This window comes from Daphnia pulex, chromosome 3, assembly GCF_021134715.1.
Source record: "Daphnia pulex isolate KAP4 chromosome 3, ASM2113471v1".
Lineage (NCBI taxonomy): Eukaryota > Metazoa > Arthropoda > Branchiopoda > Diplostraca > Daphniidae > Daphnia > Daphnia pulex.
In genome coordinates, this window is record NC_060019.1 from 11,335,953 (window position 1) to 11,363,948 (window position 27,996).

The 27,996-nt window shown below is 41.1% G+C and overlaps 5 protein-coding genes and 2 long non-coding RNA genes across 13 annotated transcripts; 4 read left to right on the forward strand and 3 right to left on the reverse strand.

Annotated features, from left to right (window-relative positions):
• The first annotated feature begins 258 nt into the window (after positions 1-258).
• On the forward strand, positions 259-12,054 carry LOC124190151 (catenin delta-2-like). 7 transcript variants are annotated; one of them, XM_046582716.1, is made up of 17 exons: positions 259-759; positions 2,806-2,939; positions 3,223-3,291; positions 3,827-3,886; positions 4,548-4,704; positions 5,388-5,907; positions 6,850-6,927; positions 7,522-7,827; positions 8,141-8,360; positions 8,436-8,589; positions 8,663-8,802; positions 8,875-9,140; positions 9,205-9,651; positions 9,717-10,054; positions 10,128-10,391; positions 10,484-10,576; positions 10,668-12,054. In XM_046582716.1, exons 2-17 carry the CDS (start codon positions 2,899-2,901, stop codon positions 10,839-10,841), a joined length of 3,327 nt encoding a protein of 1,108 aa, XP_046438672.1. In that variant the 5' UTR covers positions 259-759; positions 2,806-2,898; the 3' UTR covers positions 10,842-12,054. The 7 variants fall into 7 exon arrangements, with proteins under 7 accessions (XP_046438672.1, XP_046438675.1, XP_046438674.1 ...); XM_046582719.1 differs by lacking the exon at positions 7,522-7,827 and having other exon boundaries at positions 260-759; XM_046582718.1 differs by lacking the exons at positions 2,806-2,939; positions 3,223-3,291 and having other exon boundaries at positions 260-759.
• Positions 12,055-13,064: 1,010 nt separating this feature from the next.
• Positions 13,065-14,369, reverse strand: LOC124190154 (vacuolar-sorting protein SNF8-like). Its single transcript, XM_046582723.1, has 4 exons — positions 14,261-14,369; positions 13,720-14,191; positions 13,466-13,654; positions 13,065-13,348 (listed from the first exon to the last, which is right to left on the reverse strand). Exons 2-4 carry the CDS (start codon positions 14,142-14,144, stop codon positions 13,180-13,182), a joined length of 783 nt encoding a protein of 260 aa, XP_046438679.1. The 5' UTR covers positions 14,145-14,191; positions 14,261-14,369; the 3' UTR covers positions 13,065-13,179.
• A 28-nt stretch (positions 14,370-14,397) lies between these two features.
• LOC124190153 (serine/threonine-protein kinase PLK4-like) lies at positions 14,398-17,826 on the forward strand. The gene is made up of 10 exons (XM_046582722.1): positions 14,398-14,605; positions 14,668-14,763; positions 14,833-15,156; positions 15,212-15,304; positions 15,378-15,521; positions 15,579-15,877; positions 15,955-16,438; positions 16,514-16,656; positions 16,723-17,306; positions 17,373-17,826. Exons 1-10 carry the CDS (start codon positions 14,579-14,581, stop codon positions 17,597-17,599), a joined length of 2,421 nt encoding a protein of 806 aa, XP_046438678.1. The 5' UTR covers positions 14,398-14,578; the 3' UTR covers positions 17,600-17,826.
• Positions 17,827-17,946: 120 nt separating this feature from the next.
• On the forward strand, positions 17,947-18,859 carry LOC124190155. Its single transcript, XM_046582724.1, has 4 exons — positions 17,947-18,164; positions 18,223-18,337; positions 18,415-18,499; positions 18,584-18,859. The coding sequence occupies exons 2-4, from the start codon at positions 18,231-18,233 to the stop codon at positions 18,779-18,781; spliced, it is 390 nt and encodes a 129-aa protein (XP_046438680.1). The 5' UTR covers positions 17,947-18,164; positions 18,223-18,230; the 3' UTR covers positions 18,782-18,859.
• Positions 18,860-19,025: 166 nt separating this feature from the next.
• LOC124190156 lies at positions 19,026-20,575 on the forward strand. The gene is made up of 5 exons (XR_006872859.1): positions 19,026-19,301; positions 19,360-19,494; positions 19,571-19,679; positions 19,934-20,022; positions 20,082-20,575. It is a non-coding gene; the product is annotated as an uncharacterized LOC124190156 (long non-coding RNA).
• Positions 20,576-21,343: 768 nt separating this feature from the next.
• LOC124190160 lies at positions 21,344-22,319 on the reverse strand. Its single transcript, XR_006872860.1, has 3 exons — positions 21,967-22,319; positions 21,554-21,773; positions 21,344-21,479 (listed from the first exon to the last, which is right to left on the reverse strand). It is a non-coding gene; the product is annotated as an uncharacterized LOC124190160 (long non-coding RNA).
• A 341-nt stretch (positions 22,320-22,660) lies between these two features.
• Positions 22,661-27,746, reverse strand: LOC124190159 (CBL-interacting protein kinase 16-like). Its single transcript, XM_046582733.1, has 12 exons — positions 27,101-27,746; positions 26,863-27,036; positions 26,671-26,803; positions 26,471-26,607; positions 26,207-26,392; positions 25,979-26,151; positions 25,828-25,904; positions 24,678-24,821; positions 24,383-24,615; positions 24,160-24,324; positions 23,756-24,074; positions 22,661-23,690 (listed from the first exon to the last, which is right to left on the reverse strand). Exons 1-12 carry the CDS (start codon positions 27,358-27,360, stop codon positions 23,442-23,444), a joined length of 2,250 nt encoding a protein of 749 aa, XP_046438689.1. The 5' UTR covers positions 27,361-27,746; the 3' UTR covers positions 22,661-23,441.
• Positions 27,747-27,996: the final 250 nt, after the last annotated feature.

Genomic DNA, 27,996 nt, shown 5'->3' on the forward strand with positions numbered 1-27,996 from the left:
GGCAGAGACGTGTCGACTAAATTTTCGACTTAATCCCGTGGACTTTTCGTTCGTAAAATTATTCTAGTAGCCAATAACGACCATATCTTTATTATTCGACTATTTTTTTTTATCACGAATATATCCGATGAATTGGTAATGTTGCTTCAAAGTCTTCAAATAAGAAGGATTTCGTTGCGCCGTAAAATAAAAAATGCAGCTCGAATATTTTATGTAGGTTTCTCGGCGAATTGGCAACGTGTTGTAGGCGTCATGATACATGGATTGTCAAGGGGCTGGGGAGCGTACGTACCGAGAGAGAAACGAGTTGATCATCATTGGGTTGGTTTTGTGCGTCTTGATATTTTGACGTGTGTTACACCTAGACACTGCATCTCCGTTTCTTCACAATTAACCAAGTGACCGGACACTTGGTTTCAACGAGTCTCTAAAACATCAGATCGACGGAATCTCATTAGAATCCTCGTGTATTTCCCGCCGTGTGTACAGCCCAAGTTACAATATCCACACAAGCTGGGCGAGGTCACGGCTGTGTTGGATATTATTATTTCGCAGTTTTCACCTGTTTTCTCCATAGTTGAATGTAAAAAGTGGTGATCGACAGTGACGGTTTATTCTTGCCATCTTTTGCTCACTTGCCTTCCATTTGTGGATGGTAGACACGGATACTTGTCACAATCCCCGAGCAACACCAACAACAGCCTCCTTGGCTGGAATGGGGAAGCAAATCCAGCTCTAATGCTAATACCAGGCACTCAAGTAAGCTTCAGTTTTTATTCATTATTCCTGCTTCTGCATCAACAGACAACCCAAATCGGTAACTTTTAGTACTAACCATGCATTACGTAGACAACCACTCTATTCCTGGAACCAAATGTTGGACATTACTTTGGTTACTGTACTTTATCGCTCCCTCTCACTCAAAAACCTTTTGGTGTCTGCTTGTGCTTTTCATCTTTTACGAGTAATGGCAAAAGCTCACTAATGCAAGTTGGCAGACAAATGCATTTGTTTTTTGAAGTTTTGAGTTTTAAAAGTTCTACATCAGCAAGTTGATTGAGTTTTCATCTATCTTTTCCCTATAGATTTCTTAGAGATCAGGGTTCACTCTATAGTCGGCGGTGTGTGTGTGAGGGGGGGGGAATAGGTGGAAGGGCGACTGCTCGGGAGCAGATCAATAAAACATTACAGGACGTCGCCTTCCCGTTTCTTTTCTTCCTTCCCTCTTGTCCCCCCTATGTATCATGGACTAACATATAAACGGGCATGTGTGTCTCCAGAAATTGACAGTTGGCATGCCAGGTCCGTACACACGTACACTCTGCGGTCGATTGGGTTACTTTTAGACATTGGTACATACACTCCATTTGTGCCTTTTTCCCCCCTCCAAAAAGGAGCAAAAGGATCCCTCAGGAGCGCACTATCGACAAGGTCTGCATCGAACTAAAAGTGCTGGTACAATCGTGTGGCATCCTCATCTCGTTACTAAACCATTGTCCGCCGCACCAAGTCTCTTGTGGATTACTTTGGCATTTTGTAGTTGAGATCTGCCTTGCCTCCGCTTTTATTTGCACCATATGGCGTCGGTTGCAGCAGGCGATCTGAATCCCGACACCTCGACGACAGAGAGAGAGAGATATGGCCGGCCTCCTCATTCATGGGCCAGGTGTTGCACGATCCCCCCTTTTCACACAAGCTCCCCGTTTGAGTTCTCTTTTTTTCCTTCACAACAGTAACCCGACGGTGTTTTTACGGGCTGAACGTGACAGAATCACCCTGTTCCGCTGCTCCTAACTCAACTCAACTCCAACTCCATTAAAAAAGTAGTAGGCGAGCAAGAAATGGGTCTTTTGTAAGGGGTTATAAACTTGTCGATTGGATTGCAGTTGGCTCGTTACCCCCGCCGAGTCTTTGGCTTCTACCCCCGCGTGACCACCCTACAGCCGACACAAGTTGATCGATACCAAGATGGATGTTACATGCCTCTTTTTTCTTTTCTTGACCCTTCATCTCATTATTCGCAACGGAAAAGAGTCATATATATGGATCTTTTTTTCTTTCTTTCCTTTCCGTAGAGGCACAATTGGTCGGCAACTACTGAGAGACCTCCCTTTTCTCTTCGTTATGTAGACGTAACGGATAAAATAAATCGGTCCAACAAACATGAGGGGGAGAAAATGACTCGGGAGTCAGTCCCTCGAGTGCGCCAGGGCCGGCCCATTCTTCGGTTGTTGTAGCTCTCTTTCTTGATATCCGATCAGTGCGAAAATTGTTTTTCCCCTTTTTGTGTTTTTGTCGCGTTACTTTTTCTTTCACTTGTCTTTTCTTTATACGGACCGGAATAATCAGACGATCAAACAGTCGGGGTGGAAACGATCGTTGGAGCCTCCGTCGCGAATAAGCTGACCTTAGTTTGTTTATTGAACCAGGGGGGAGCTTGTGTCGTCGCTTCCTGTACGGAGACAATTTGTTTCAGTGTCCCTGCGTACGGCTACCTTCTGCGACTGTTGATTTGTTGTTGTCGAGGATATAGTATCCCCTCGTTCCCAAAGGTTTCGGGTAGTCCGTCGAGGGCGTTCACCATCACCCTCGAATGCGACACTAGCGTGACTGTTCCCCCCCTTCTCTCTGTCATATACCCTCCATACGAGGAGGAGGCAATTGAGAAGCTTCAATCAGTCGGTTCTCCTAGCCAATAGCTCTACTTGTCCGTCTAACGTTCATTAGGCGGCCAGTAGTAATGTGTTTATCTCTTAGTGCACGTATTATTGATTTTCAAACTAAAACCAAATACTTTTACCCTAGGTTTAATGTTAGCCTTGTGGAAGACTCTCTAGCACACCAGGGGTTTTAGAAAGACGTAAACAACTTCATAACGGCAAATTACAGTTGGACATTATGACATCGACGCAGCCGGCCTCGACTAGCGAATCCTTCCTGTAGGTTTCATCCACACCGGAAAGAGAAGACCAACACATCGTTGCGACTGATGATGTTGATGGTCTTCCTCCCTTTTTTCTTTCTCTTGCCTTTTACTAACTGCACTTCATCTCTTTATGTTTCTTTCTCACCATTCACCTTGATCGACTGTACGCCTAAAAAAACCTTAAAAACCGGGCTTCTCCTTTTCCCGCTTGGACGCGACGGCCGACGCTGTGTGCTTTGCCCCCCTGTGCATTCAAAAAAAAATCACTTTGGGTTTGCTACACACCACTTGTATAGTTTTGTCGAACGCCAAGTGGTCGACAGTCACGAAGAGCGCACCCATTCCAAGACGGAAACCTTTACACGGTATTATTCCTTTACCCTTATGCCTTGAGCTTTGCATGGTATTCCTAGATGTACAGTTCGATGTTTCTCCTTGTTTGGGTTCGTGGTCCGATTCTTTGATCCTATCAGTTCCGATAAAATCGGGTAGTAAAAAAAAAAAAAAAAAATGAATAAATAACCCAAAACTAAAATGTGCTTACTACTAAAATATGTATGATGATCGGATTTCCTAGTGGAGGAATGAAAGGCTTGTCTGGTGGTGGTGGTGGTGGTCGGATGACCAAGTCATTGGAAACCTAGCCACTCCCCCCAACTGGCTTCTGAGCGACGAATGTAACCGAGAGAAGCTGGTATTGTGTGCCAGTGAAAATGCTGAACAATGTGAACACTTGAACCGGCGCAAGAGTCTAGTCAAAAGAGAGCTGAATCACGATGACTGCCTGTGTTAATGTCTACACGACATTTTGAACATGAATTCAAGATATTTACTTATTTTCTTTCTCTCTCTCCTTTTTTTTTTTTAAAATTTCTTTTTCCGGTACGATTGTCAAAACAGACGAGTATACTTTCCAGCCGACGGTAACCAAGGAAACGCCAACGTCATGCCTCAGTACACGTAAGTTCAAAGGTTGCCATGGCAGCCTGTATTATTTTTTTAAGCATAGCATTTTCACGCTAAGTCATTTTATAACATTATTTTTCGTCAAATTGTTTCGTGATTCGAATTTTTTCAATCTTTTTTGAAAGCTTTTGATAAAATTTAAGCTCTAATCGAAAATTATTAAAATTTATAGCTCCTCTTAGGCTGAACGAATTTTGTAAATCGATCCAAGACTTTTTCTGTTTGTTCTCCTCAACATCACTTACCACGTAATAAGTTGAAAGTTTAGACTCTACTTTGGTTTAGCGTAAGACCTGAAGTTCGCCAAGTCTCAAAAGGACGGTAGCGAAGGAGGGATCTCACGTTTCAGGAGGAGAAATTGCTTATTCCAAATCAGGAGCGCGTGAAAGCCCCTGCTGAAGATGGCGAATTATGTATGGGAATGTTATGATCATAAACTATTTAAGAGGAAAGAGACTATTTGATTTACAATGGAGAAAGCGAACAGCCACTGCAGGAGATGCGCAGGCATATTGGAACTCTACCGGATTGATATCCAAGTTGCCTGGATCAATAAAGAGTTCTCTCTCGGGTTCTCTTTTTCTTTTGCTTGATGAAAAATTTTTTTTGTTTGACATTGTCATCGATTTATTAAAATCGATGTTTATTGAAACAGATTGGGAGCCGATCCGACGGGAACGTACGGACATACGACGTATTCCAGCAGCAATGGCGTACTGGCCGGTCACGTGGATGCACCGACATCGTCTCCCGGCATTCCAGCTAACGCAACTTTAGTCTCACGCACTAAACAGCAGCTCACCACCCAGCAAGTACGTATTTTTCCACCTAACTAAAGTTTCTGTTTCTCCATAACGACATAGTTTCGAATACCGATTCCACTGGAGTTGGAGGGTCAACAAACCCTTGAACTAAAACAGCCAGGCTGCATAATGAATTGCCCATAAGATATATTGCGAAACAGCTGGATGGCAAATTGCAATTGGATTGTAAAATTAACTTCGATGATTAGGGCAACCCATCAAAATGCCACCATGCCGTTATGTACCGGTTTTTATCGCGAATGGATCGAAATCCAATAAAGTGATGGATTAGCTCTTCTCGTTTTCGCTAAAAACTAAATATTCAACTACTACTTAAAACCTTTCAAAAGACCTTTTCGGCGGAATCTTTCATCTCAATCTAAACGCAGTGGAAAACAAAAAAAGAGCAGACGCTCACGAACGAGTCGCTCAAGTGTCACCGTCTTATCAGCCGTCGGCCCTTTCAATTCCCCATAGTATACGTGTGTGTTTGGAACTGCACACAAGTGAGAGCTTGTTCAAACAAGGGAGATCTTGGTAGATAACCGGCAAATCCCTGTTGTATCTTTATTATCTTCAAGATAATTTTCTCTTGTGCGTTGGCTGCAATCAATTTGTTTGCCCGGCGATAAAAGCCTGGACGGCATCAACAGCAATGGATGATAACACAATTTTATTTGTACTTGCAATAGGTAACGACGGTGACGCAGCTAGTCCGCGAAGTGCAGCACATTGGCCCAGACGGCCAACCAGTTCTGGTCGATCCTTACAATCCATACGGCGAATATACGGGCCAGCCACACTCTACGGGCACTTACGGACGTAACGGATCATCGTCTTCATCCATTGGCGTTGCCGGCATTCCAGTTGCCGGGCAGCCACAACGTTTTGCTAACTACGAACACATCGCCGAGGGAGCCGATTACCGCACACACAGTCCGGCCGGCTACGGACGGACGGCCAACTACGCCGATTACGAACCGTATCCCCATTTAGCCGGCCCTCGTGGAGGTGGTAGCGTAGTTGTCGGTCCACCACCTGACTACGCTTACCAGACGGCACAGCCGCCTGGACTTTATCGTGACTATCCTGACATGGATCCAGGCAATGCGGGCGCACTGGCCAGTGGTGTACCTATTTACGGCGATCGGCCACCCACGCCACCATCTCCCAGCGAGCAGTCTGAATCGCCATTGCCACATCATTCACGAGGTGAGTAATTCCCTCCTCCGTTTCCGGTTCTCACCTAATTCTCTTTGACATATTCCCACTCTCCGCATTCCTGGCCAGGTTATCCACAATTATTGATCCATTTTTGTTTTCACTGGTTAGTCGACCGAGATCGGAAATGAATTTACTGGTAGCTTGGGTCGACCTACCTTCTGTGCCAGCAAAGCGGAATCTTGGACATTTGCCCATTTCCTTTCGAGCGATCTTTGGCATCGTGGTGGACTAGTAAGGAGGGTGAATGCATCATCCATCGGCGACCTTTTTGTACAGTGCGGAAACCCTGGCCTTTGACATGTTCAATCCTTGCCGCATAGAAACAGGATACAGGTTTGTCCAGTCGGGACGAAAACGCTAGGGACACGGAAACAAAAGAGGAACCATATTGAGCTCGACGGCCGTCGGTCCTAGCGAAAATCAGGAGAGGTAATAGGGGTGGGAGATAGGAAGAGCGAAACAGAGAGACAGACAGAGAAGAGAAGAGAGAGAACATAGATGGAAGAGGCGGGCCTGCAGCGTAGGTTTGTGAATAGCTGCTCGGTGTGGCTGGCTGCTGGTGCGGACACGCTATTTTTAAAGCATCCGCACCCAAAGCTGAATATCTATTCCGTCTTTTCTCTCATTTCCCCACCATCCGTGAATTCAACTAGTGTGTAAAGTGGCCAAGAGAGAGGCAGAGAAGCGATGCCTCAGTTCGATGCTGGTCGATGGCCGGATCTGTTGGATCTTTCGCGATCGGCCATGTTTAAATCGCACGTTTACATCGAGTTGGGATGGGGCGACGACGGATACCAAAGCTACCTCCCGCCGTGCCATCCGCATTGTGCGACCGTTATTCCCCAACTCCTTTTGTTCAAAATTTTGTCCTTCATATTTTATTTTACACATGGAGGCATAATTCTCTCTCTCTCTATTTGTGTTGCGTAGATTATTCCAGACAAGGCTTACCTTATCCGCCGTCAGGATACGCAGAAATGGACAACGCTGTTCCACCAGATCGTTACGGTAATTATTCTTTCCCCCCCCCCTCTTTTCCCCTATGTGTGTGTTTCTCTCTTTTAAGTCCATAAAGGCAGAAAAGAAACTAAAGAGAAGGGGCATGTTTGTGTTGTTTGGTCTTGGTTGGCCGAGCACGGTAGGACGCGGTAACTCGTCCCACAGGTCTCCTACTTTTCTTTTGTTTGTTTATGTGTACGTGCGATGACATAGTTAGCAGCATGCAAACGAAACGAACAAACAGATAACCAAAAAAAGAAGAAAAAAAAGTCATTGTCACCTCGTTCTTTCCCTCCCGGTCCGGAAGAGAATTTTCGGGCCGTTACGACTCTAGATGGGCGTTCGTTCTGCTAGTCGATTCTCGCATGCCTTTTTAGAGTGCAACGTCAATATCAGATGGCCATTAAGAAAAGATGGAAGTCGTCGGCTTCAGTTACTTTTGCTTCCGTACATTTCCAAGTCCATTGTTCTCATGTGTCTCGTGTGTTAGTTAATTGCATGTTGTCACTTTGTTTGCTTTCAATTATCATTGGTATTTTGTTTCATTATTTTATTTTGTTCCCCCGTCGCTGCTGCGTATGCTTGCATGCTTTGTGTTTGTAGCAGCTCATTCACCCTACGGTCGAGCCGCTTACGCCAATGTCAACGGTTTGGATCCGGGCTCAGCTGCCGGCCCCGGCACGGGATCCGGTTACCGTTTACATCAAGACGATCAGGACGATCAACAAATGCAGTATCAACAACAACAAGACTTTGGCATGAGTTCGGCTGGTCATAGTCCGACGAGGAGGCTGGCTCCTCCTCCGCCATCCCGATCGAGTGGCGTTGAGGGTACCTATCAACCTCGCCCACCGCCACCCGTTCCGGCAGAAGCCATGGCCAGTCTCAATATCGGGCTCGATAAAAGTGGTCGGTTGAACTCGTTTTCCTACCTTTCTTTCTCTTTTATTTTGCTATTTTCGTATTGAGTAGCTTCGTTTTTCTAGCTTCGTATTTTTGTCCGTATTATAAATTTAAGGCTTGGACTGTCTAGTCTACCGGTTAGTACAAATTTAGCAGTATGATGGGAAGCCATAAGTAGACAACCAGCATGAATGAAATCGAATGTTTAGACAAATTTGATGGATACAACTGTCAGTGTCACATGACACTCATGTCATGTTTTTTTTTCTCCACCATGTTTCTACAATTTATTCTAAACTGATGCACCTCTTTCAACCAGGTGTGAGATGGCGTGATCCGGACTTGCATGAAGTGATTGCCTTCCTCAACAATCCTAATGCCGTGGTGAAGGCCAATGCAGCTGCATATTTACAACATCTCTGCTACAACAGCGATCCTGTCAAGCAACAGACTAGGCTCCTGGGTGGAATCCCTCTACTCGTCGGCCTCATCTCCTCCGAACAACCCGACGTCCACCGTAACGCTTGCGGAGCGCTCAGGTGACTGACCATTCAACTGTCACGCTGTTGTTGTTGCATACTGATTATTAATCTCTGCTTGTTTGGCTGAAATAGAAACTTGTCTTACGGGCGGCAAAATGACGAGAATAAGAGGGCATTGCATAAAGCCGGCGGAATTCCCGCTTTGGTGCGGTTGCTAACACGAAGACCCGATTCCGACGTCCAAGAACTTGTGACGGGCGTCTTGTGGAATCTTTCTTCGTGCGAGGTACGTACGATAAAAAGAAAAATGCAATTCCACCCGTTAGATTCGCCTGTAATTATTAATGATAACGCAATAGGAGCTGAAGCGAATCATTCTAGACGAGGCACTATCCGTTTTGGTGGCCCAAGTAATCATCCCCCACTCTGGATGGGACCGCAAAAAACCGGGTCCCACCCATTGGACGGCGCTGTTGCGGAACGGGTCCGGCATCCTACGGTACAGAAAACTCTTGTGTGGGTGGAAAAATTCTCGGCGTTTCGTCTAACCGTTTCTCTCATTGGCTCTCAGGAATGTCAGCTCTGCGGGAATCGAGGCCCGTCAGGCACTCCGACTCAAGGATGGGGTAGTGGAGGCTCTGTTGTACCTAGTTCGAGGAGCCATCGACCAGAACCACATGGACAACAAGAGTGTGGAGAATGTCATTTGCGTTCTGCGCAACCTTTCCTATCGATGCGAAGAGGTGGTTAATCCCAACTATGACAAGCAGCCGCCGAATGCGGGAGGTGCAGCGGGAGGCAGCGGAGGACAAACCAGGGCCACAGCTCAACACTCTGGTGAGCTCCTTGCGTTGTTGTCTAATCCGGAATGTCGTTCATCATTCTAATGATATCTTGTCAGGTGAGAACCAAGGCTGCTTCGGAGCTAGCCGGAAGAAGAAAGACGGTAGCGGGGCAAGTGGGGCGTTGTTGCCATCTCCTTCATCACCCTCGACAAATAGCGGCGCCAATGCGACCGCCAACAGCGGCTCCAGCGGGAATTTGCCTCAACGATCTGATCCACCGAAAGGCATGGAACTGTTGTGGCAACCAGATATCGTGCAGCCGTACCTGGCTCTGCTTTCCAATTGCTCCAATCCAGAGACGTTAGAAGCTGCGGCTGGTGCCATTCAAAATCTGGCCGCCTGTTACTGGCAACCGTCGATCGACATCCGCGCTGCCGTCCGCAAAGAGAAAGGACTGCCCGTTTTAGTGGAGCTGCTGCGAATGGAAGTCGATCGAGTCGTGTGCGCCGTGGCCACAGCCCTGCGAAATTTGGCACTTGATCAGCGCAACAAGGAGCTTATAGGTACCATCTATATTTGATGCTATTCTGATCCTCGTCTCACTTTTTATTTATTTTTTATTTTTAAGGTAAATACGCCATGCGAGATTTAGTTCAAAAGCTACCTTCTTCGACGCCCCCACCTGCCAACACCAAAAACCAGCAAGGGATTCAGCAGCAACACGATTTGGGCGGTGCTTCAGACGAAACCATTGCCGCTGTTCTGGCCACTCTCAACGAAGTCATAAAAAAGAACGCCGAATTTGCCCGCTCGTTATTGGACGAAAGTGGTGTCGACCGATTGGTATCCATCACGCGGCAGAAGCAGCGCTACTCTTCGCGGGTTGTCAAATTTGCTTCTCAAGTATTGGCAGCCCTGTGGACACATCAGGAGCTGCGCGATGCCTACAAGAAATCGGGATGGAAGGTTTGTCTTTTGTTGGATTTGTTTTGCGATGCTGTGCTGGCTGTGATCTCTCAATGCCTGTGTGATTTGATAGGAGTCGGACTTTGTGAGCCGGAACAGCAGCACTGTGTCTGGTAGCGGAAGCAACAGTGGTGGAGCAGGAGGAGGGATGTCGGGCGGAGGCGGCGCTTCGTCTCCTAGTCATTCGGCCGCCAACTCAACGTTGAATAGGCCGATGTCCAGTCAGGGAGGCACACGTTATGAGGACAAAACCCTATCGCTTCAGCGATCCAACAATGCTTCCGGTATCTCCAACCCGAACAACAATGGACAAGCCAACCGACAACAATCTTATCGGGTAAAAGATTAGTTTTTGCAGTGCTCCGGCTTCACTATCGACTACCTCCCTGTGCATTTCATTTTATGGTGACTTGTTTCTCTTTCCTCAAGGCGGATGATGTCCCATTGGCCGACATGCAATACGCAGAAGGATCAACTCACGCCCCACCCACTGGAGGCGTGCGAATATTCCCACCTGGAACCGTAAGCTTATTTTTTTTGTCACTGACCGGAAATATGCATTTTTTGGTTATTTATTATTATTACACGTATTCTTTTATTTTTTTTTTAACAGAAACCCGGTGAGCCAGTGTACGCCCAAGTGAATCGAGACAAAAAAAGGAGTCGACAGTACGAAGGTGGTTCCGGTCAGGATATGGGATTGACCGGAACTTACGACGAGGCGCCCTCTCTGTCTCGCCTCAACATGGACCCTCACGGGCAGGGAGCTGGGGACTCATGGGTCTGAGCACCTACTCTGCGCATGTGGAAATAAAAAATGGACGAGTAGGCCTTGGGTCTCACTCATTCGTTTCCCAGTTACACACACAACCATCCGCTCACGTTTCCTTCGGTTGAAACAGTCGGAAAGTTAATTCACGCCCCTCTTATCTCTCTCGCGTGACGAAAAAAAAAAGTAATCCATGGAACACATTTTTTCTCTCTCTCTCTCTCTTCCATGGAAAACCAATCGAGAAGATACGGCGGCTAATAATAATTATTATTGATTGAAATAATTTTATTTGTTTTTTTCCCTCTTCACTTTTTGTCGGCCCTCCATCTTTTCCGCTCGGTCACATGCAGATACCATATAGACATTTCTTTCTTTTTGTAGGTACAAGTTATTTGTTCCAGCCCTCTTCTATTTTAAGGTCAGATATTGTGCCTTTTTTCGACCCCAGCTCCATTCCGCTCTTTCTTCTGTGGCAGGTTTCTTTTTTTTTTTTAGTTGTTTCGGATGTAAAGGTATCTCTCAGTTCGGATTCGTTCTTTCGTCTCCACACGATTATTATATCCCTCTTCCCTTTTTATACATAACATTTTCGATTGAACAAACCAAATCAGACAAAAACAAACAAACGAGAAATAATTGATTGGAACGATTTTGGTGTACCGCCTGCTTTCACATAGATCAGAGGCGCTTCAATTTTTTTGTATAAAAAAGAAGTAAACACTTAAATCCCTTACTCAAATTGAAAAAAAAAAGGAGAATTGAAATGGCGAAAAGTTGCGATAATTATTTACCGTCTTCATAAAAAACAAGTAAATATTAGAAACTACTACTATGTGTTACCTCGCTTCCTCTTTCCACAGCTTTTCTGTGCACGACATTCCACGAAAACACAAAAAGACACGTTCACCAACGCCAGCAGTCACTTGTACTTCTCTTCTACGTTGTTAAAATTGGTCAACAACAAAAATGTTTCTCTTATTCCCAAATGTCGGCAGGATTCAATCTCCCTTCCGCCATTCTTCGTTCGTGAGACTGTTGTGTCTTTTTCTTTTTCCTTGTTTGAGCGCATAGGAAGAAAGAAAATGATTTATTGTCATCATTGCGCTTCCTATCTTATCATCCTTGTGTTTCATCAATTATTTGTTTTTTTTTTTTTTTTTTTTTTTTTTGGTGTCGTGTTCAGAAAAAAACATACCAATGTGCAGGCCAATACATAGTTAATGGTGTAGTTTCTTTTTATTCGTCGTTGACGACCTACAGTAATTCGATTTTATTGGACGTGACAAAACTAAATTTATTTTTATGATAATCCGATTCTTTCCTGCGCGCGCATCGTTTCGTCTAGGACTGTGAATGTTTTGATTTCTGTTTTTTATTTAAAAAAAAAAATGTCAAAATAACGGTATTATGATTCAGATTTCAGTTTTACAACAATTAATATAACCTTTCTTTTTTTTTATCTAATAGCTGTCAGAAGCAAAGGCATTCTACAAAACCAACCTAAAAACTAACGCCATCTTTGTAGCTTCGAGCTTGCCTTGCGTAGCTCAAACTCTCCAATGCAAAGGGTGCCCGGGGTTCACTCCAGTGAGTTTTCCTGGTGTGCTTCATGATTCGGGTAACAGTAATCAACCTTCATGCAACCCACGCCCCTCCCAAATCCTTTGAGTGGGCACGAGAATGAAGACAGCCGGAGACGTGCCTATCCGAAGAAATCGATAATGCTCAACTTTCGACAATTTCGTGTCCAAGCTCCAAGGTATTTTTAAATCATTTTTCATACATGTCAAAAGCAAAATGTAATATTAAAATTAGTATAATTAGCGCTACTGGCAGTACTTTCAAATAGCACGCGAATATCTCATAGATTACATGAAGTGCGCAAGAAAATACGAGCCAAACTTCAAGAAATAATCTCGCACAATTACTGTCCATGCATGGTGAGTGTTAAGTTGTAGAGAGTTGTATTGCAGAGCGTTAAGTTGTATTGATGTGATATTGAAGCCGTACTCCAGTAATTTTGTGTTTACATGACGGTGTTTTTTTTATTCACGATCCGTAAAATTAATGTTGAAACAGAATTAATAATCCGTCTGAAAGTATTAAAATTTTGTCTTAGGAAGCTTTCATTCACCATTAATGCTGCTTTTTCTTTGAATTATTCCACCCCCCCCCCTCCAACTGCATCGAGTCACACATTTTCCAAAGGTGCCAGACAACATGAGACGTTCATTTACGTTTAATTTTATTTGTTATATTCGTTTTCAATGTTTCAAGCAATTTTTCCAAAAACAAAATTTTCATCAGTCAACCATTTCATTATTAGATCAACTTTCTCGGTATGACCAGTGATTTAATTAGGAGGCGGCAAAGCGATCTCATCCTCACTCATGAGGGGTTTGAAAAATGATGGAAACCAGTACATTTTTTCGGAGGATTGCTCGTCAACCCATGCCACACCATCACGCAAAAGTTCATTAAGGATTTGCAGACAGCGAACGTCGTCCCAATTCAACGTTGATCTGTTTAAAAGATAATAATTAAAAAACTGAAGTCATGGTAGGAATACAAAATATAGAAATGAAGGCGTTAAGGTTAAAAACGCCGCTTAAGGTAATAGATTATCTAGCCAGGCTTACTTTAATGCTTTGACAGAAGTGAATGATTGAGCTTCTGCTGCTTTGAGGACTTCAGTGTGGTCAGCACTCAATTCACCTGGAATGGATCTTATGAGAATATCTGAAGTATCTTGGGTACCTTTGAGGGATACTATAGAGAATCCCGGTCCCAACACTTTCAGTTTCTTGATTGCTCTTATAATGTCATCACTATGAAAAGAAATATCACACTATTAAAACAAAGTTGCAGATAAGGGAAATTGAAAATATATTACTTTGAAATTTCTTGATGGTGTTGGGCTTTTCCTCTAGCTTTGATTAATCTCTGACGCAACTCACCCAAAGTAATCAAACCCCCATTTCTTGGTGAAGTAGCTAGGCACACTTCAATAACTTGAACTGCAATTTCATAATAAAAGTCTCCAACCCCTAACAACTCAGACCAAAATCCCTTGCTTGAAGCGAGTGGGTCTACACCTATTGATGCACACATATCTTGGAATTGCTTCCTGAAGGCAGGATTTTTCTTAATTTCATTTCTATGCTTGCTTGCAAATGTTTCCAAGTTAGTTCGAAATTTTTCCATTTGATTTGTCATTTGTTCAAAAACATTATCTTGCAGTTCTGTGGCTTTACCTCTAAATCGTTCTTGCTCGACCCTTTGTTTATGAATTGCACCGATTCCTGGTCGTTTCCTCATTTCAATTTGATTTTGTCAATAAACAATGTCAATGTTATTCTGTCACACTAAAAGAGTGCAAGGTAAAATAAAAAAATATTCTGAATTATATGTTATTTAACAACTCAGTAACTCACATAAGATATTAAGATGACAGCTTTCTGGTTTACTGTTTTTGTTTATTTTTTCTGTTTTTTCTGCTGTGATGCTGTCTGCTATTTTTGCTGGATCTGAAAACAATTGACTGGCGTTGGATTCATTGTTTGCTGCTGAACGCACCCTGCCGAAAAATTTAAAAACGGCGGCTTGCCCCGCCATTGTATTAGCTACAGTGCATTTTGTGGTGACGGTTATGTGTGTTTACTTTCCTTCCAAGTTCTAAGTGCATTTTATTTTTATACAACTTAGTTAAACATTTTTTGGATACACACATTCCATGATTTCGGAGTTTAACAATGGCGTACTTTGGAAACTCAATAGAGGTAAAATTATATGCATGTTGAAAATACTGAATGTTAGTCAAACAAACAATTTTTCGTTTAAGGATTATGAACTGTATGAACAAATTGGCAAAGGAGGTTTTGCCTCCGTTCATCGTGCCATTTGCAAAGCAAACGGAATCCCAGTTGCGATCAAAATGGTATGTTCAATGATACAGTATTATTTCAAATTCTTGAAACTATCTCGAAATTCTTGATTAACCTGACAGATAAACAAGAAGTTGATGCAAGCTGCTAATATGACAGAGAGAGTCAGACAAGAAGTGGCTATCCATTCCAGACTTAGCCACCCATCAATTCTTCAACTCCATGCTTTTATTGAAGACAGTGATTTTGTTTACTTAGTTTTGGACTTGTGTGAAAATGGTGAATTCCAACGCTATCTAAAATCTCTGGGCCATCCGTTAAATGAAGATGAGACACGTGAAGTTATGAGTCAGCTATTGGAAGGCTTGCTTTATCTCCATTCACATCACATCCTTCACAGGGATCTTTCATTAGCTAATCTACTTTTAACAAGAGACATGAAAATTGTAAGTGACTTTTATTTAGCATCATAACTAGTTTCAAATACAACTTTGTTGACAGAAAATTGCAGACTTCGGGCTTGCCACTCAACTTAATCATCCAGATCAGAAACACATGACTATGTGTGGAACTCCAAACTACATATCTCCAGAGGTAATTAACATTTTGCACTGATGATGTTATTCACTCATTTCATGTTCATATTTAAAATGCATATTTAATTTAGGTTGCTACACGTAGTTCACATGGATTTGAAGCAGATGTTTGGGGTCTCGGATGTTTATTGTATACCCTTTTGGTGGGACGCCCCCCTTTTGACACTGATGCCGTGAAATCGACTTTGACACGAGTTGTAATGGCTGACTATAAGGTAGATTATTTGTATTTCAGCAACTCGAATATCTTTTTAAAAAATAATCTATTGTAGTTGCCAGTGACATTGTCTGCGGAGGCCAAAGATTTGATTCAGCGACTATTGAAGAAGAATCCTAAAGAGAGGCCAACTTTGATGGAAGTCATGAAACATCCTTTTATGAACAAACGTAGCCATAACGATATTGATAGTGGTCTTTTCACAATGTCAACTGTACCCTCAATAATGACTCCGTCCATAAAATCCCAAACACCTATGCTACCGAAGCTCCGTCGGTGTAACAGTAATCGAGAAATGAATACCGGTCCAATTTTAGCTTTGCCTAAACCTACATCTAATAGCAGCAAACACTCGTAAGGAAAATTAATCTTTTTTACTTAAGTTGCCGTTCTTGTAATTATCTTAATTTTCTTGTTTTGTTTTATCCCAGAGCTCATTCATTACCCGACAGCCGAACGCATACAGAAAGTAGGAATCGTCGTGTTCAGTCATGGGGTGAACCTTGCATGGGAACACCCCTACCTGTTGCGACCAGCAGTGAGAGGCAATGTGACAATCAGTGCGGAAGACATAATTGTCATCACAACCCTTGTCAACTAAGTTTAAACAATCGAAGCACCCACTGCAGCCATCATTCTCCATGTCAGAGCTTTTGTTCGCATGGAGCCAGTTGCCAGTGTCACGCTGCTAAGCCACCAACGCCGAATCCTGTTAATCCATCGAATAGGAGTCATTGTCTCAACAAGCCAACTCCGCCGCTATCAACTGCCCGCTTGAAAGCTAGCCGACAACGAACAAAGAACGCCATATGTTCCATTCTAGAGCAGGGCGAAGTTTGTCTCGAATTTATCCGAAAAGTAAAGGAAACGGAACGCATTGTGGATGTTTGTCGAATCTCAGGCGATGGAATGAGAGTAAGTAGTGATTTTTCGTCATTTTTTGTTCTTACATTTTAATTACTTACATCATTTGCCTTCTTATTTTATTAGATCGTCCTTTATCAGCCTAACAGTGGTAAAGGTGTGGCTGTAGCTGATGTTCCTCCTCCTTTACCGTCAAAAGGAGCAGACGCAATTTACTCTTACGAGAGTCTCCCTTCTGAGTATTGGAAAAAGTATACGTATGCTTCTAGGTTAGTTCTCTAAAGTTACCTTTTCCTATCTGGTTGAAATCTAACAGTGTATTGTTATTTACCTAGGTTTGTTAATCTGTCTAAAGCAAAGACCCCCAAAGTAACTATATTTACTACTCGAGCAAAGTGCATTTTAATGGAAAATGGACCTAATGCTGATTTCGAAGCGCTCTTCTACTCTGGATGGAAAATGGCCCGTTCATTGAACAGTCTTCAGATAACAGAGCCGAACGGTCTCATGTCGACGCTGACATTAAAGAACGATGATGAACCACATCTGGATCGTGAGATTACGAGAGATTTGTGGAATCATTTGAAGGAGTGTTATGCTCACTGCGAACGGATTGAGGCGTCTGTCAATCAGTTGGCTTCACTTCCAGTTGCCAACGGTTCTCTTCAATTTTTCCCACTTACAATAGGACGAAAACCGATCTCTCCAAGCTCCACCAAACTGTCGCTTAGCAATAAGGAAAATCGAATGACGGAACCTGTTCTTAGTGGTTTGAAATCCTTTGATGGATCTGTTCGTAGTGCCGCCAATAGTTCCTGCAAGAGCTCGTCACTTCGACGGTTAGATCAGCATAACCCAGATAATATTACTAAAGCGATTGATGTCCCCGGCATCGGTCGGGTCTTCCAAAAGAATTCGGGTAAGAATTACTAAAAGCGTCATTTTACACAAAAACTGATAATGAATGTGTACTTTTTCTCAATAGGTCAAGTGGAAATACTTTTCGACGATGGTTCACGTATGGGCATTGCTCCAAATTCAACCACGGTTGCTTTTAGTCAGTCCGAGCATATCCGTGCTGAGGTATTCAACACCAAAGAAGTTTTGCCAGACAGGGTACGCCAAAAACTTTCTTTGGTACCTCGAGCTGTTGAACAGCTAGTAAAATGCAATCAAGATCCACCACCATTGAAGTACGGAATTCTTCGGTAGCACAAGTCTAGCTTACTGTGTGTACGGTTTGTGTATATTCTTTCTTCCTTGAAGCCTTGGTTTGAAATTCAATTGTTGTGTGACACTGTACTTACTGCCATTTTAAAACTTTGATCTGAATTTGCATACATGTTGATGTATTTTTGAACGCCAATCGTACGGTAAACGTAGCGACCAGCTGAAAGGATCCACTTTCAGGATTTAAAAAATATAATGATTTAATAAAGTTTTCGTTATGTAACGAAGAAATCCGCCGTCCATTTGACTACGGCCTTCTAATGTGGCGAGCCCCAGGTATGAAAATGTTTCTCTTAGTACTAACTGTTATTGTCTGCTTCCACGAGTTGTTGTGTGACTAAAGTGAGGCGAAAACTTGTGGCATGCCGCGGTGATCGTTGACGATTGTTTACACAGTGATTTGTTGTTTATAGTTATCTCAGCAAGAAGTAGTGAGAATCAGTCGATCTAAAAAAAAGAAAATTGGTTTGTGATGATGAATCTCTGAATTTGCTGTGTTGATGAAGAAGCTTCTACTTCTACGAGTGTTGTTTCTCAAACTAGTGAAGTAAGTATAACACGCTTGTAATGTTGTATTTCGAAAGGTTTCTCTTATTATTTGGCAGTTGCACGCATGTTTTCACCGACCATCGAACAGGACCCGCACGACACGTTGGAAAATCACGTCGCTCGTTCCATGGTGTTGAACTTTATGGCGACCAACAAGATCCTAGGGCGACAGTAGGAACACATTTAATTTTAGACTTTTAATACGTCGGGTTTTTTAAAAACATTTTGATTTGCGTGGACTTTTTTAGTTTAAGTTTTAGAAGGTCTGCCGATAATTTTAAGCTGCTAACCTCCGCCGCCAAATTTCTGGGTAAACCAGACGAATTGAAAGAGGTAAATTGTTCATTGAGTTGGGCATCTAATTGGTTTGAAAAATACCAATTCCGCTTTTCTTTATGTGAACTCTTCACGAAAAAGATGTCTCGGATTTTGTCCGACCTGGAAAATGAAGACAAGAAACTCAATCGCGCTTTCATGGACGGGATTCTGGAGGGTATCCACAACAATATTCGCTGGGCTGAGAAGTATTTGGAACAAGTCTATTTGGTTATCGAATCTCGGATAATGACAGGTCGTACGACAAATTCACTCGCCAAGACAAATTGCATTCCCTAAGCTTTTTTGCTGACTTGTCCTGATTTCTCCATCTTTTTTTATTTTCATAGTTTTTACCGTTTGTTGAATAAATATGAAAATATTTGGGGACTACTCTGCATTTTTAATTGATTATAATCGTACCATAGATGAAGACTGTGTTTGTTTATCTTTGAATTCGTGTAAACGGTGTAATCGTGTTTAGAAAACATATTTCATTTGGCTGTCGATTTTCATAAAATGGCAACTCTGCTTGACAGTTTCCCCGAAAGTACGACTCTGCTCGCTTGTTCCCCAGGGCCAAAATGTCAGAAATTTCGTTCGTTCACCTTGATCCTTAGTTATACAAGTTGGTCATGGGATTTTATTTCTACGTGTGCTAAAGAGTGAAAGAAACTGAATCGGTAATTGCGAAAATGCCGTTTCTCAATAAGTTTTCTCTTGTTTCTCGGTTGCCCACCTCCACCTGGGCTGTACCTGTCGGTACCTGTACGTTGGTCACTTCACGTGTCAAGATTTGGATTTTTCTTCATTTAAACAGGTAAGAGCTTGTGAACCCAAAGAAATAAATTTAATGTAACCAGTCACTGTTGGAAAAGATAACCAGTGGCATTCTACAAATTACGACTGACGGATTGTGTAAGAAAGATCATGTGAGGACAAGAAACTTCCAGCAGAGCTATAGATGACTCTATCTCTATAGATACACACGAGCCAGAATTGTAACACTCCAGGTCTGAAAAGAAGAAAAAAAAACGCATTTGATTTCAGATTTCCTGTTATAAGTAACTCTTTTCTTCCCTCATGTAGGTGAAATTGAGCTCTTTGAAATTGGACAACCATGCCAAGGATAAATACCTCTTTTTCCTGTACCAGCTGTAGGCCTACATTTTGTAAGAAACACTTCAGAACTATTCAGGTAAATATGTTCAACTTTCTAACTGTGAGACTATACAGACATAGTTAGTCGGTGACTATCTCTTTACTTATTTGTTTTAGAATTTTCAGTTTTCTACCTTGTAAATGCTTGCTAGCTGTAGGTTCTTTTGCAACTTTTATTCTGAAGGATTGTGTTTGCATAGTTTACTTTGACTTCTGACATTTTTATTTTTGTAATTTAAGACATTGTTTCCTTGATAGTTGATAGTAATTGAGTTTTTTTTTAATAAATAGGATTATCAGTCTGGGAAAAGTATGAGCTTCTTTGTTGCTGCCCAACATACACATGGATTTGATGCAGCAAGCTGAGGGCTTTAACTCTTGTAAATAACGTAAAGTGACATTTATTCATCTAGATTAATTCATTTCATTTTGGTTATAGGTTTAATGTTTTATGTTCGCGTAGTTGCTGTCCGATGTGGCACGTTGTTGAAGCCTCTGCTGGTGAAAGATCTTTTTACATCAAGTTCAATTGGCCGTTCCTTGGTGCTGATGTTGTGTTACCGAAGTTGCATCATATTTTGTTAAATTGTCATCGTGACTATTGCAGTTTACCGTTTATAATTTCAGAAGCAACAAACATGGGATGTTCATATTAAATAAATAATAAACATGTTTTTGGGGTTGGGAAAGGAAAATGGTGGATGTTGGAGGGGGAGGGAGGATATTTCAAGTTTGGATAAAAAATCAGTTAATCTATAACCCTACAAACGTATCCCTACCAATTAATCTCCAAACCCCACAAACATCATTCCAATCCTTCAAACCCCGAAAACATACACCTACCAACCCTTAGATCTATACCCTTAACCCTAAAACCAATGTTAAACCTTAACCATGTAATATCTGTAATAAATAAAAAAAATACACTATATGTACCAATTTTTATTTTCTTTTTAAAATGTTCAAAAAATTCAATAAACAGAGCGTCCGGTTCAAGACGTTTTTCTTCTGTACGAGTTAAACGCAACCCGCCACCACCGCTGCGGCAATGAGACAAAAAGCGATGGTTTAGTTTAGCGGAAATCTGCTGCAAAAATCAAGTTACAAAATTTTCAAACTCAGACTTCTGTCGAATTTTGCATCTAGTCTACTGGTGCAAAAAGCGATCCTATGTGTTTGGTAGTTATGAAGATGGTTGTTTAGAAAACAAACAATGGTGAGTTTTTTTGGCTACTCAGAACACCCCAGCATTGTTTGTTTTTTAAACAACCATTTTCTTAACTGCCAAACACATGGAATCGCGATTTGCGCTAATAGACTAGATGCAAAATTCTACGCGAGTTGTTGAATTAGAAAAATTTGTAACTTGACTGACGGAGATTTGCGCAAATAATAAACCATGGCTATTTGTTTCATTGGGTAGTGGGTTGCTTTGTTTAACTCGCACATGCTGTTATAGGACATGTCTACGGCCCCCAGAGATATTTATCTGGACCGAGAAGAAGAGAGAAGTACGAGGCAAGTTTTTCCGGGGAGATGTAGTCATACTAGGCTTCCGGGTTAGACTCATGACCCTCCAAAAGTTTTCATCGGATCATGCGCCTTCCAAGTCCCCGTTCGACCAGAGCCCTCCCCTCCTCCTGGTTTCACAGCGGGTGAGTGACCACCGGCGGGCGTTGGTTAGTGGTTAGTTAGGGAAACGGGGCCACAGAAAAGAAGGGAGCCCAGATATGCACTTGTAATTGAATCTAACAACTACACAATGTATCAGTCTTGAATTGCAGCATTCTCTCGTCAGTTTACAACAGTTGATGTCATCAGTAGCGAAAGAGTTACCCTGTAAAAGCAGAATGAACATTTATTTGGATGATATTAAAATTCAAACAAGGTTGTTGAAACAGAAAGCAGTACCTCAAATCAAGAGAACCCATGTAAGGAAGTTAACAGGGAGATTCAAGGGTAGCAGCCATCGGGTTAGAAAACAAGGAATCTTGTTGACTGTATAGTCCTTGTCCTTTTTCTTCAAACGACATGCCAATTTAGAAACCTGTACTATGTGAATGCCTCCTTCCTTCTCATCAAATCTGTCAATCCTGTCATGCCAATGTGTTAGAATCCTGTAATGAAGAACCTGTCAATAAAAAACAATAAGTCACCTTGTTTATAGTTTGTGTTATCAATGTGCTTGACGTTTATGATCTCGAAATAATTAAACAGTTACTAGTGTACACTCAAAATTGGGCATGGCTGGGATTCATGATCTAGCAAGTCTAAAAGATGAGATACAGCAATACTCTATTAATAAAGCTAGTAATGGTTGTTACCTGTTTAATTTTGATGGCACATTCAGTAGAATACCATGATTTTGAACAAAATGGTTGACAGAAGTAAGCTGCACAACCCTTTCAACACGTTTTCTCCTCTAAGTTGATGAGAAACATTAAGTTTATCCAACATATACACCGAATAGAACACATCACCGACAATTTACAGACGAAATCACTCGAATAGGGAATTTTCGAAGAAAAATTAGCTTAACTTTTGACAGCAAACCGCCATGATCCCATAACTGACTTGATCTAACGATCAAGGTGAATGAACCGATGAACGAAAATTCTGACGTTTTGACACAGACGGGTTTTGGGGAGCACGAGCAGACGTATATACTTTCGGGGACACTAAGAAGCGGCGTTGCCATTTGATGCAACTCAATAACAATATGCAACCGCCTAATAAAATATGTTTTCAAAATTCGTGTCTGTCATGGTGTAATTAAGTCTTTACTTTTACACAATGTTCCTACAGTAGAACTCCATTGAATTTTAAATATTGATTATTGTATGAGACCAAGTGTGATGCTGTTTTTAAGAAAACACAATTGGTATTTTAATTTGAACTAAACCTTAACGAAAAAGCTATTTTTAGATTTAATATAATGTAATTTTTTTGTTTTCCAAACTCATGCTATTTTTAATTTAAATTGGAAAAAATCACAAAAAGCCCTTCTTTCTAACGCAATTAGCTGACAATTCTAATTATATTTCTATTCATGGCCTTATCACACACAACCTCTACATACAGTTTGAATTAAGGAGGTGGTGTAAGACACAAAAAAATAAGGATTGGAAAAATCAATTGAAATTGAAGAAAAACTTGCTACGACTCAAACTGAAATAGGAAAGAGAAAATAAGAAACAAGTTGGCTATGCTGATCGATAAAAAAGTTGCGCACTTTTCATAACAGATTGAGACCGTAATCGGATTTTTACTTGCCTTTACTGATATTTGATAAAATTCGGGCCATCAGAAAAACACAAGAAAATGCAGTATCATACAAAATTAGGCGATGGGGGAAAGGTAGGCATTTAATAAACCACGCTCGTAAAAAAAAAATTCACGATAACATACCCAGCTGTTCGGCAACTCTTTTTTTGGTGGTTACTAATAAGGGCGGAAACGTCGATTATTGTGGTACTCCCCTTTCTCATTCCTCTTGTTTCAAATAGTGCCTTTGTCCCAAACAATCAAGATTCCGATGGACAAATGCCTTGCTTCAGATAAATTTTCTTTCAACTCTTTGAAAAAATAAACAAACAATTTGGAATGCTAAAGAGAAAAAGAAACTGCCACGTAGGTCTGTTACAATGATTTGACATCCAACTGATCTTCGAGTTTTACTACGGCCGTCATGAATTTTAGTATATGCGGTGTAAAACCGTTCAAACGGGCGGTAGAGAATAGAGATGGGGTAAGCCGTATAAACATGGGAAATTAGATGGTGAAGCGCCCTATGATTCTTTCACGCATCTTCTGTGGGAACATCTTCAGCAAAAGAATCTTCTCTTGGAGCGTCTTCAAGAGGAGCACCTTTTAAGGGAGCATTTTCTGGGGAGGAATCTACTGGTGAAGCTTCTTCACTGACGGGTGTTGGGATTTTCTCAAACGCTTGAACCTGATCATTCTCACCGTTGGTCGGTGTTGTCACTGGTACTGGCGCCATTTGCAGTGATTTACGTATTCTATCTCCTTTTCGCCACAAGGTGATTTCCTAATTAAGAAAGAATTTACAGTTAAGTAAGAGAAAGAACTGATGGTTAAAGTAATGTATTTAACCTGTTGTTTGAAATAGCGGCGCTCCTCTTCGTCAACGAGAACTAGATTGAGGTAATAACGCACAGAGAATTTTTTGTTTATGTCTCGCATGGTCGGTGTAAGATCGTAACCAGCCAAAAAGACTCGAATGGGTATGCTTTCGCCTCGTACAGGTGATCCATCCATAATTTCATATTTTGCAATGGTTTCATTTTCATTGAAGACATTAGGTCCAGAACCTGTAGTCTCCCTTCGAATGATAGCGATTTCCATGTGCCGAATCTTGATTCTCACCAGAAGGAAGTAGATTTTACCCACTATTACATCTTTCAAATGGTACCTACAAAATTTTACAAATACAAAACAAAACAATTCATGTTAAATAGGAGAGCCAAAAGCACATTATTTTTTTTTTTTTATCATACTTAGACTTGTTGTATTCAAACTCAATATGTAAGGAATCCTCTATGCCAACTTCCATTTTGATACTGCTGTTCATTTCTGGATAAGAACTTAGAGTGTGCACTGCCAAGTCTAGTTCTTTGACCAAATCTGTTAATCTTCTAACAACTGTCACTCTCAGGAAGTATCTGTTAAAATATACTTAACAATGTTAATGTTTTTCAATTAAGTTCTCAGAATTATTACCTGAGCTTGACATTAGTCCCAGTGTAGACTTCATAAGGTTTCTCTACTTGGTTGAAATCAAAATCATAACTAGTGTTATGATGAAGTTCACCAGGACGAGCCAATTCTTTAACTAATGAAGTAAACTCATGATGATTCCCTCTGTCATAATAAAGCTCAATCTGTCCAAGGAATTCTATCTTGATGCCTTGATGTTCTAATTTGTAGCCTGGTCGCTTGAGTGTAATATTAACCTGCAAATAAAAGCAATAATTAAAATCTGTGCACTGAAAATTTGCAATAGACATGGATTTACCTTTCCTGACAGGCTTTCTCCATCAAAAAATAAAAACAGCCTCTCTTTTTTCCCATCTTCGGTTTTAACTTCTGCAGTCCTTCTAGTTGCAGCTCCATCTAGAATAATGTCGATCTCTGCACTTTGTCCAAACCCAAAGAAGCTCTAAACACATACAATTTCCATTAGATCAGACAAAAATTTATTAAATCTATTGATACTACAACTGCATACTAAAATCAGAGGGAAAGCAAATGCTTAACACCAATTCAGTAAACAATTTCTAAATCGCGTATCAAGCCATTCAGTTAACAACCAAGTGTCAATACAAAAGAAAAATGCAAAACTATAACAGGACAATTTTCTTTTGTTTCTTAATAATGCCTGGTTACATTTCTATAAAAAACATACCATTTCTCCTCATATAGCTCCGGTCACAAATATATAACAGGCGTTTTCCGGACTGGAGAGAATCCCAAGTTTACTCTTGTCGTCTACACAAGTATCTGTCGACTACAACAAAAAAAAATTATGTAGGAGGCGTTGCCATTTGGTATTGGTTATCCTATCCGAACTTTGAAGTGCAAACTGCAAACACACATTTTGTAGAATTTTTTTTTTTATGAAACATAATATGAATGAAATATTGGTGATAAAAAAAGTTGGTTATTTTAAGCCATTCACGGTGTGGTACATATTTATTTTTACAAAGTCATGAACAATCAACACTACATTGATGCGCCATTTGTTTTGGCTACGCGTATCCACTGAGTTTCGACAACTTTTGCAAATTCTAAAGCGAAAAACAACATAAATACACACGGACAAACCAATTTTTTAATTAAATTTCACTTTTATCATGGCGTTAGATGGCAAAAGTTACCGTATGACAAGATAACGACCATACTTCCCGCAAAATCAGATATTTTAGTAACAGCAAACATTAATTTTTTTCTTCTCTACAATTACTTTCTCATTCACGGCAAAACACGAAGAAGGCAAAACATTTCATCAGCTAAAACAAAAAAAAAGGCAAGACCTGGTAAGTTTTATTCACTTGTTAAGACTGTTTGCACGCGGACAATTTTCTAATCCTAAAAGTTCCTCGCCAACGGTCTCTCCGTCGCGACCTTCGCGAATCGGTCGATGAAGCTCCAACTGCCGCAGCTACTGTCCCAGGACTAGAGGGAGCACTCCGGCTGTTTTGTTGCTGCATATGCTGTTGCAATTCTTGTTGTAATCTTTGAGCTAATGTTCAAAATAAACCGTATTAGGTCTGACACGTAAGCTTCAAGGTACTAAACAAGCTAGCAATTGATTACCTGTTAAGTCATGTTCTGTGAAGTAGTGGGAATCACTACAATCATCTTCATCTGAATTGTTTCCATGATGGGACTCCAGATATTTCAGTACCGTCATATTTCGACATTCGTCTCCACGTAAAGGTGGAATGCGGACGGACGGCTCATTTCGCGGATGCCTCTTGATAAACCAACTGACAAAATAACAATTAAGTATATGATTTTTGAATTTCTCTTATTCTGTGGTACCCATGATGCTGGACCTCCGGTAAAGAGAATCGTAGATATGGATCTTTATGAAGCATTCCTTTGAGAAGATCACCCAATAACTCGTCGACCTCTTCAGGAATTTCAAAAACACCTTCACCAATTTTTTCGAACAATTTGAAAATATTGTCCCCTTCAAAAGGATATTTGCCTGTAGCAATGTTAAACCTTAAACAAAAAGTATTTTCAATCATCAATAAATAAAGAATGCCAAAATTAAATAAGATTACAGATAATCAATCTTACAGAGTTACACCACTACTCCACACATCTACTTTAAATCCTGGGAAAGAATCCAATCCATTAGCAATTTCTGGTGGTTGAAATGCTGGTGATCCCTGGCTTGTTTGGCACAGATCATCCACAGCAAACATGTCTAAAGCCTGAAACATCATAAGACTGTAAATATTTTATGTTTCAATTGAATTTAATTGAAAAATGTTTACCTCTGCCACCCCAAGGTCAGATATTTTTAGCATCCCATCTGTTGTGAGCAAAAGGTTACTTGGTTTTATGTCCTTATGAATGATCCCCTGACTGTGCAAATATTCCAATCCATCAATCAGCTGACAAAAGTACCTATATAAATAAATCCATACATTATACATTCAATGCAATTTAAGTAAGCAAAAGATTACCCATGGGCCTGCCAAATTGGAAATTTCTTTAAAGGAGTACTGTCAATCAACTCTTGTAATCCTGACACACAATACTCAAAAATGAGGTACATTTTTTGTTTTTCTTCATTGTGCATGACCTCATATAAACGAATCACATTTTTGTGATTCAACATTTGCAGTAGTTTAATTTCCCTGAAAGATTTGATGAAAGTGAAAATGAAAATAGACATTGTGTATACACAGTTACTACTCTTACCTTTCAACATTTTGCTCTCCGTTTGGTATTCTCCTTAATTTCCTCCTTTTCAGTATTTTGACAGCTTTCCTACATAGTGTCTCTGTATCAAGGACTTCTTTAACCTTACCGTAGCTGCCTTCACCTAGCAAGTCTCCCATGACATATTTGCCAATGAATTTACACTGATTTTTTTTAGATTTGTAGATGATTTGCTCTGAGCTTATCCGGTGGATGAAAGGCATGAGGCCATCATCTTCCAAATTGAATGGGTCATCCATTTTCTTCGTGTGCTGTCCCAAGAGTTGACTTTCTGCCCTGGGAAGTACAATTCATCTGAAGTTCACAATACATTGGTTGTTGCTTGGCAGATCCATAACTGTAATAGAAATTCACTCTTTGCCGGCGATACACAGCCTACAGAACGCCTAAGAGCGATGTAAATAAGGCGTCCGACAGTTTCTGAAGTTCGAAATTAATAAAGTCCAACAAAAGTGACATCATCCATGGTCGATGCCTATTATTCAACTCACGTTAGCCCATAACATATAATCACTGTAGACAATACTATCCAGGCGTTGGCATAAATACAAGTTTTTTAGTTTCGTCCGGATTTTCTCGATAAAATTTTTTTCCTCTCGCTCAATGAATGCAATGTGCGGTGTTGCCGGCTGGTACGTAACTAGACGTGTGTAACGCAGAAACCGGGCGGAGGAACAAAAACCGGAGATTTTATTTACGAAGCATCTTTTTATATATTGCTCTCTCTGTTTGAACCTCGAAGGTATTGGGTTACGATAGTTCGAACTGAATCGCACATCTTAGTCCATCAATCAAACCCAATTTTGTAAACTATTTGTCGGTGCATTATGGATGTATAGCCATGATTCATCAGAAAATTCGATTCCGGAAATGTT

Excerpts from the sequence above, each read along its gene's own strand:
- LOC124190151 (XM_046582713.1), top strand. The coding sequence starts at position 2,990 with ATGATGTTGATGGTCTTCCTCCCTTTTTTCTTTCTCTTGCCTTTTACT. Across the intron at positions 7,828-8,140 it reads TATCGGGCTCGATAAAAGTG|GTGTGAGATGGCGTGATCCG; the intron begins GTCGGTTGAACT and ends TCTTTCAACCAG. Across the intron at positions 8,361-8,435 it reads AACGCTTGCGGAGCGCTCAG|AAACTTGTCTTACGGGCGGC; the intron begins GTGACTGACCAT and ends TGGCTGAAATAG.
- LOC124190154 (XM_046582723.1), bottom strand. The coding sequence starts at position 14,144 with ATGAGGAAACGACCAGGAATCGGTGCAATTCATAAACAAAGGGTCGAG. Across the intron at positions 13,655-13,719 it reads CACCATCAAGAAATTTCAAA|TGATGACATTATAAGAGCAA; the intron begins GTAATATATTTT and ends TTCTTTTCATAG. Across the intron at positions 13,349-13,465 it reads ACTTCTGTCAAAGCATTAAA|ATCAACGTTGAATTGGGACG; the intron begins GTAAGCCTGGCT and ends TCTTTTAAACAG.
- LOC124190153 (XM_046582722.1), top strand. The coding sequence starts at position 14,579 with ATGGCGTACTTTGGAAACTCAATAGAG. Across the intron at positions 16,439-16,513 it reads TCTCAGGCGATGGAATGAGA|ATCGTCCTTTATCAGCCTAA; the intron begins GTAAGTAGTGAT and ends TTATTTTATTAG. Across the intron at positions 17,307-17,372 it reads GGTCTTCCAAAAGAATTCGG|GTCAAGTGGAAATACTTTTC; the intron begins GTAAGAATTACT and ends TTTTCTCAATAG.
- LOC124190155 (XM_046582724.1), top strand. The coding sequence starts at position 18,231 with ATGTTTTCACCGACCATCGAACAGGACCCGCACGACACGTTGGAAAAT. Across the intron at positions 18,338-18,414 it reads AACAAGATCCTAGGGCGACA|TTTAAGTTTTAGAAGGTCTG; the intron begins GTAGGAACACAT and ends GGACTTTTTTAG. Across the intron at positions 18,500-18,583 it reads AACCAGACGAATTGAAAGAG|ATGTCTCGGATTTTGTCCGA; the intron begins GTAAATTGTTCA and ends TTCACGAAAAAG.
- LOC124190159 (XM_046582733.1), bottom strand. The coding sequence starts at position 27,360 with ATGGATGACCCATTCAATTTGGAAGATGATGGCCTCATGCCTTTCATC. Across the intron at positions 26,393-26,470 it reads TGGAGTAGTGGTGTAACTCT|GTTTAACATTGCTACAGGCA; the intron begins GTAAGATTGATT and ends TTTTTGTTTAAG. Across the intron at positions 23,691-23,755 it reads GCCGCTATTTCAAACAACAG|GAAATCACCTTGTGGCGAAA; the intron begins GTTAAATACATT and ends TTTCTTAATTAG.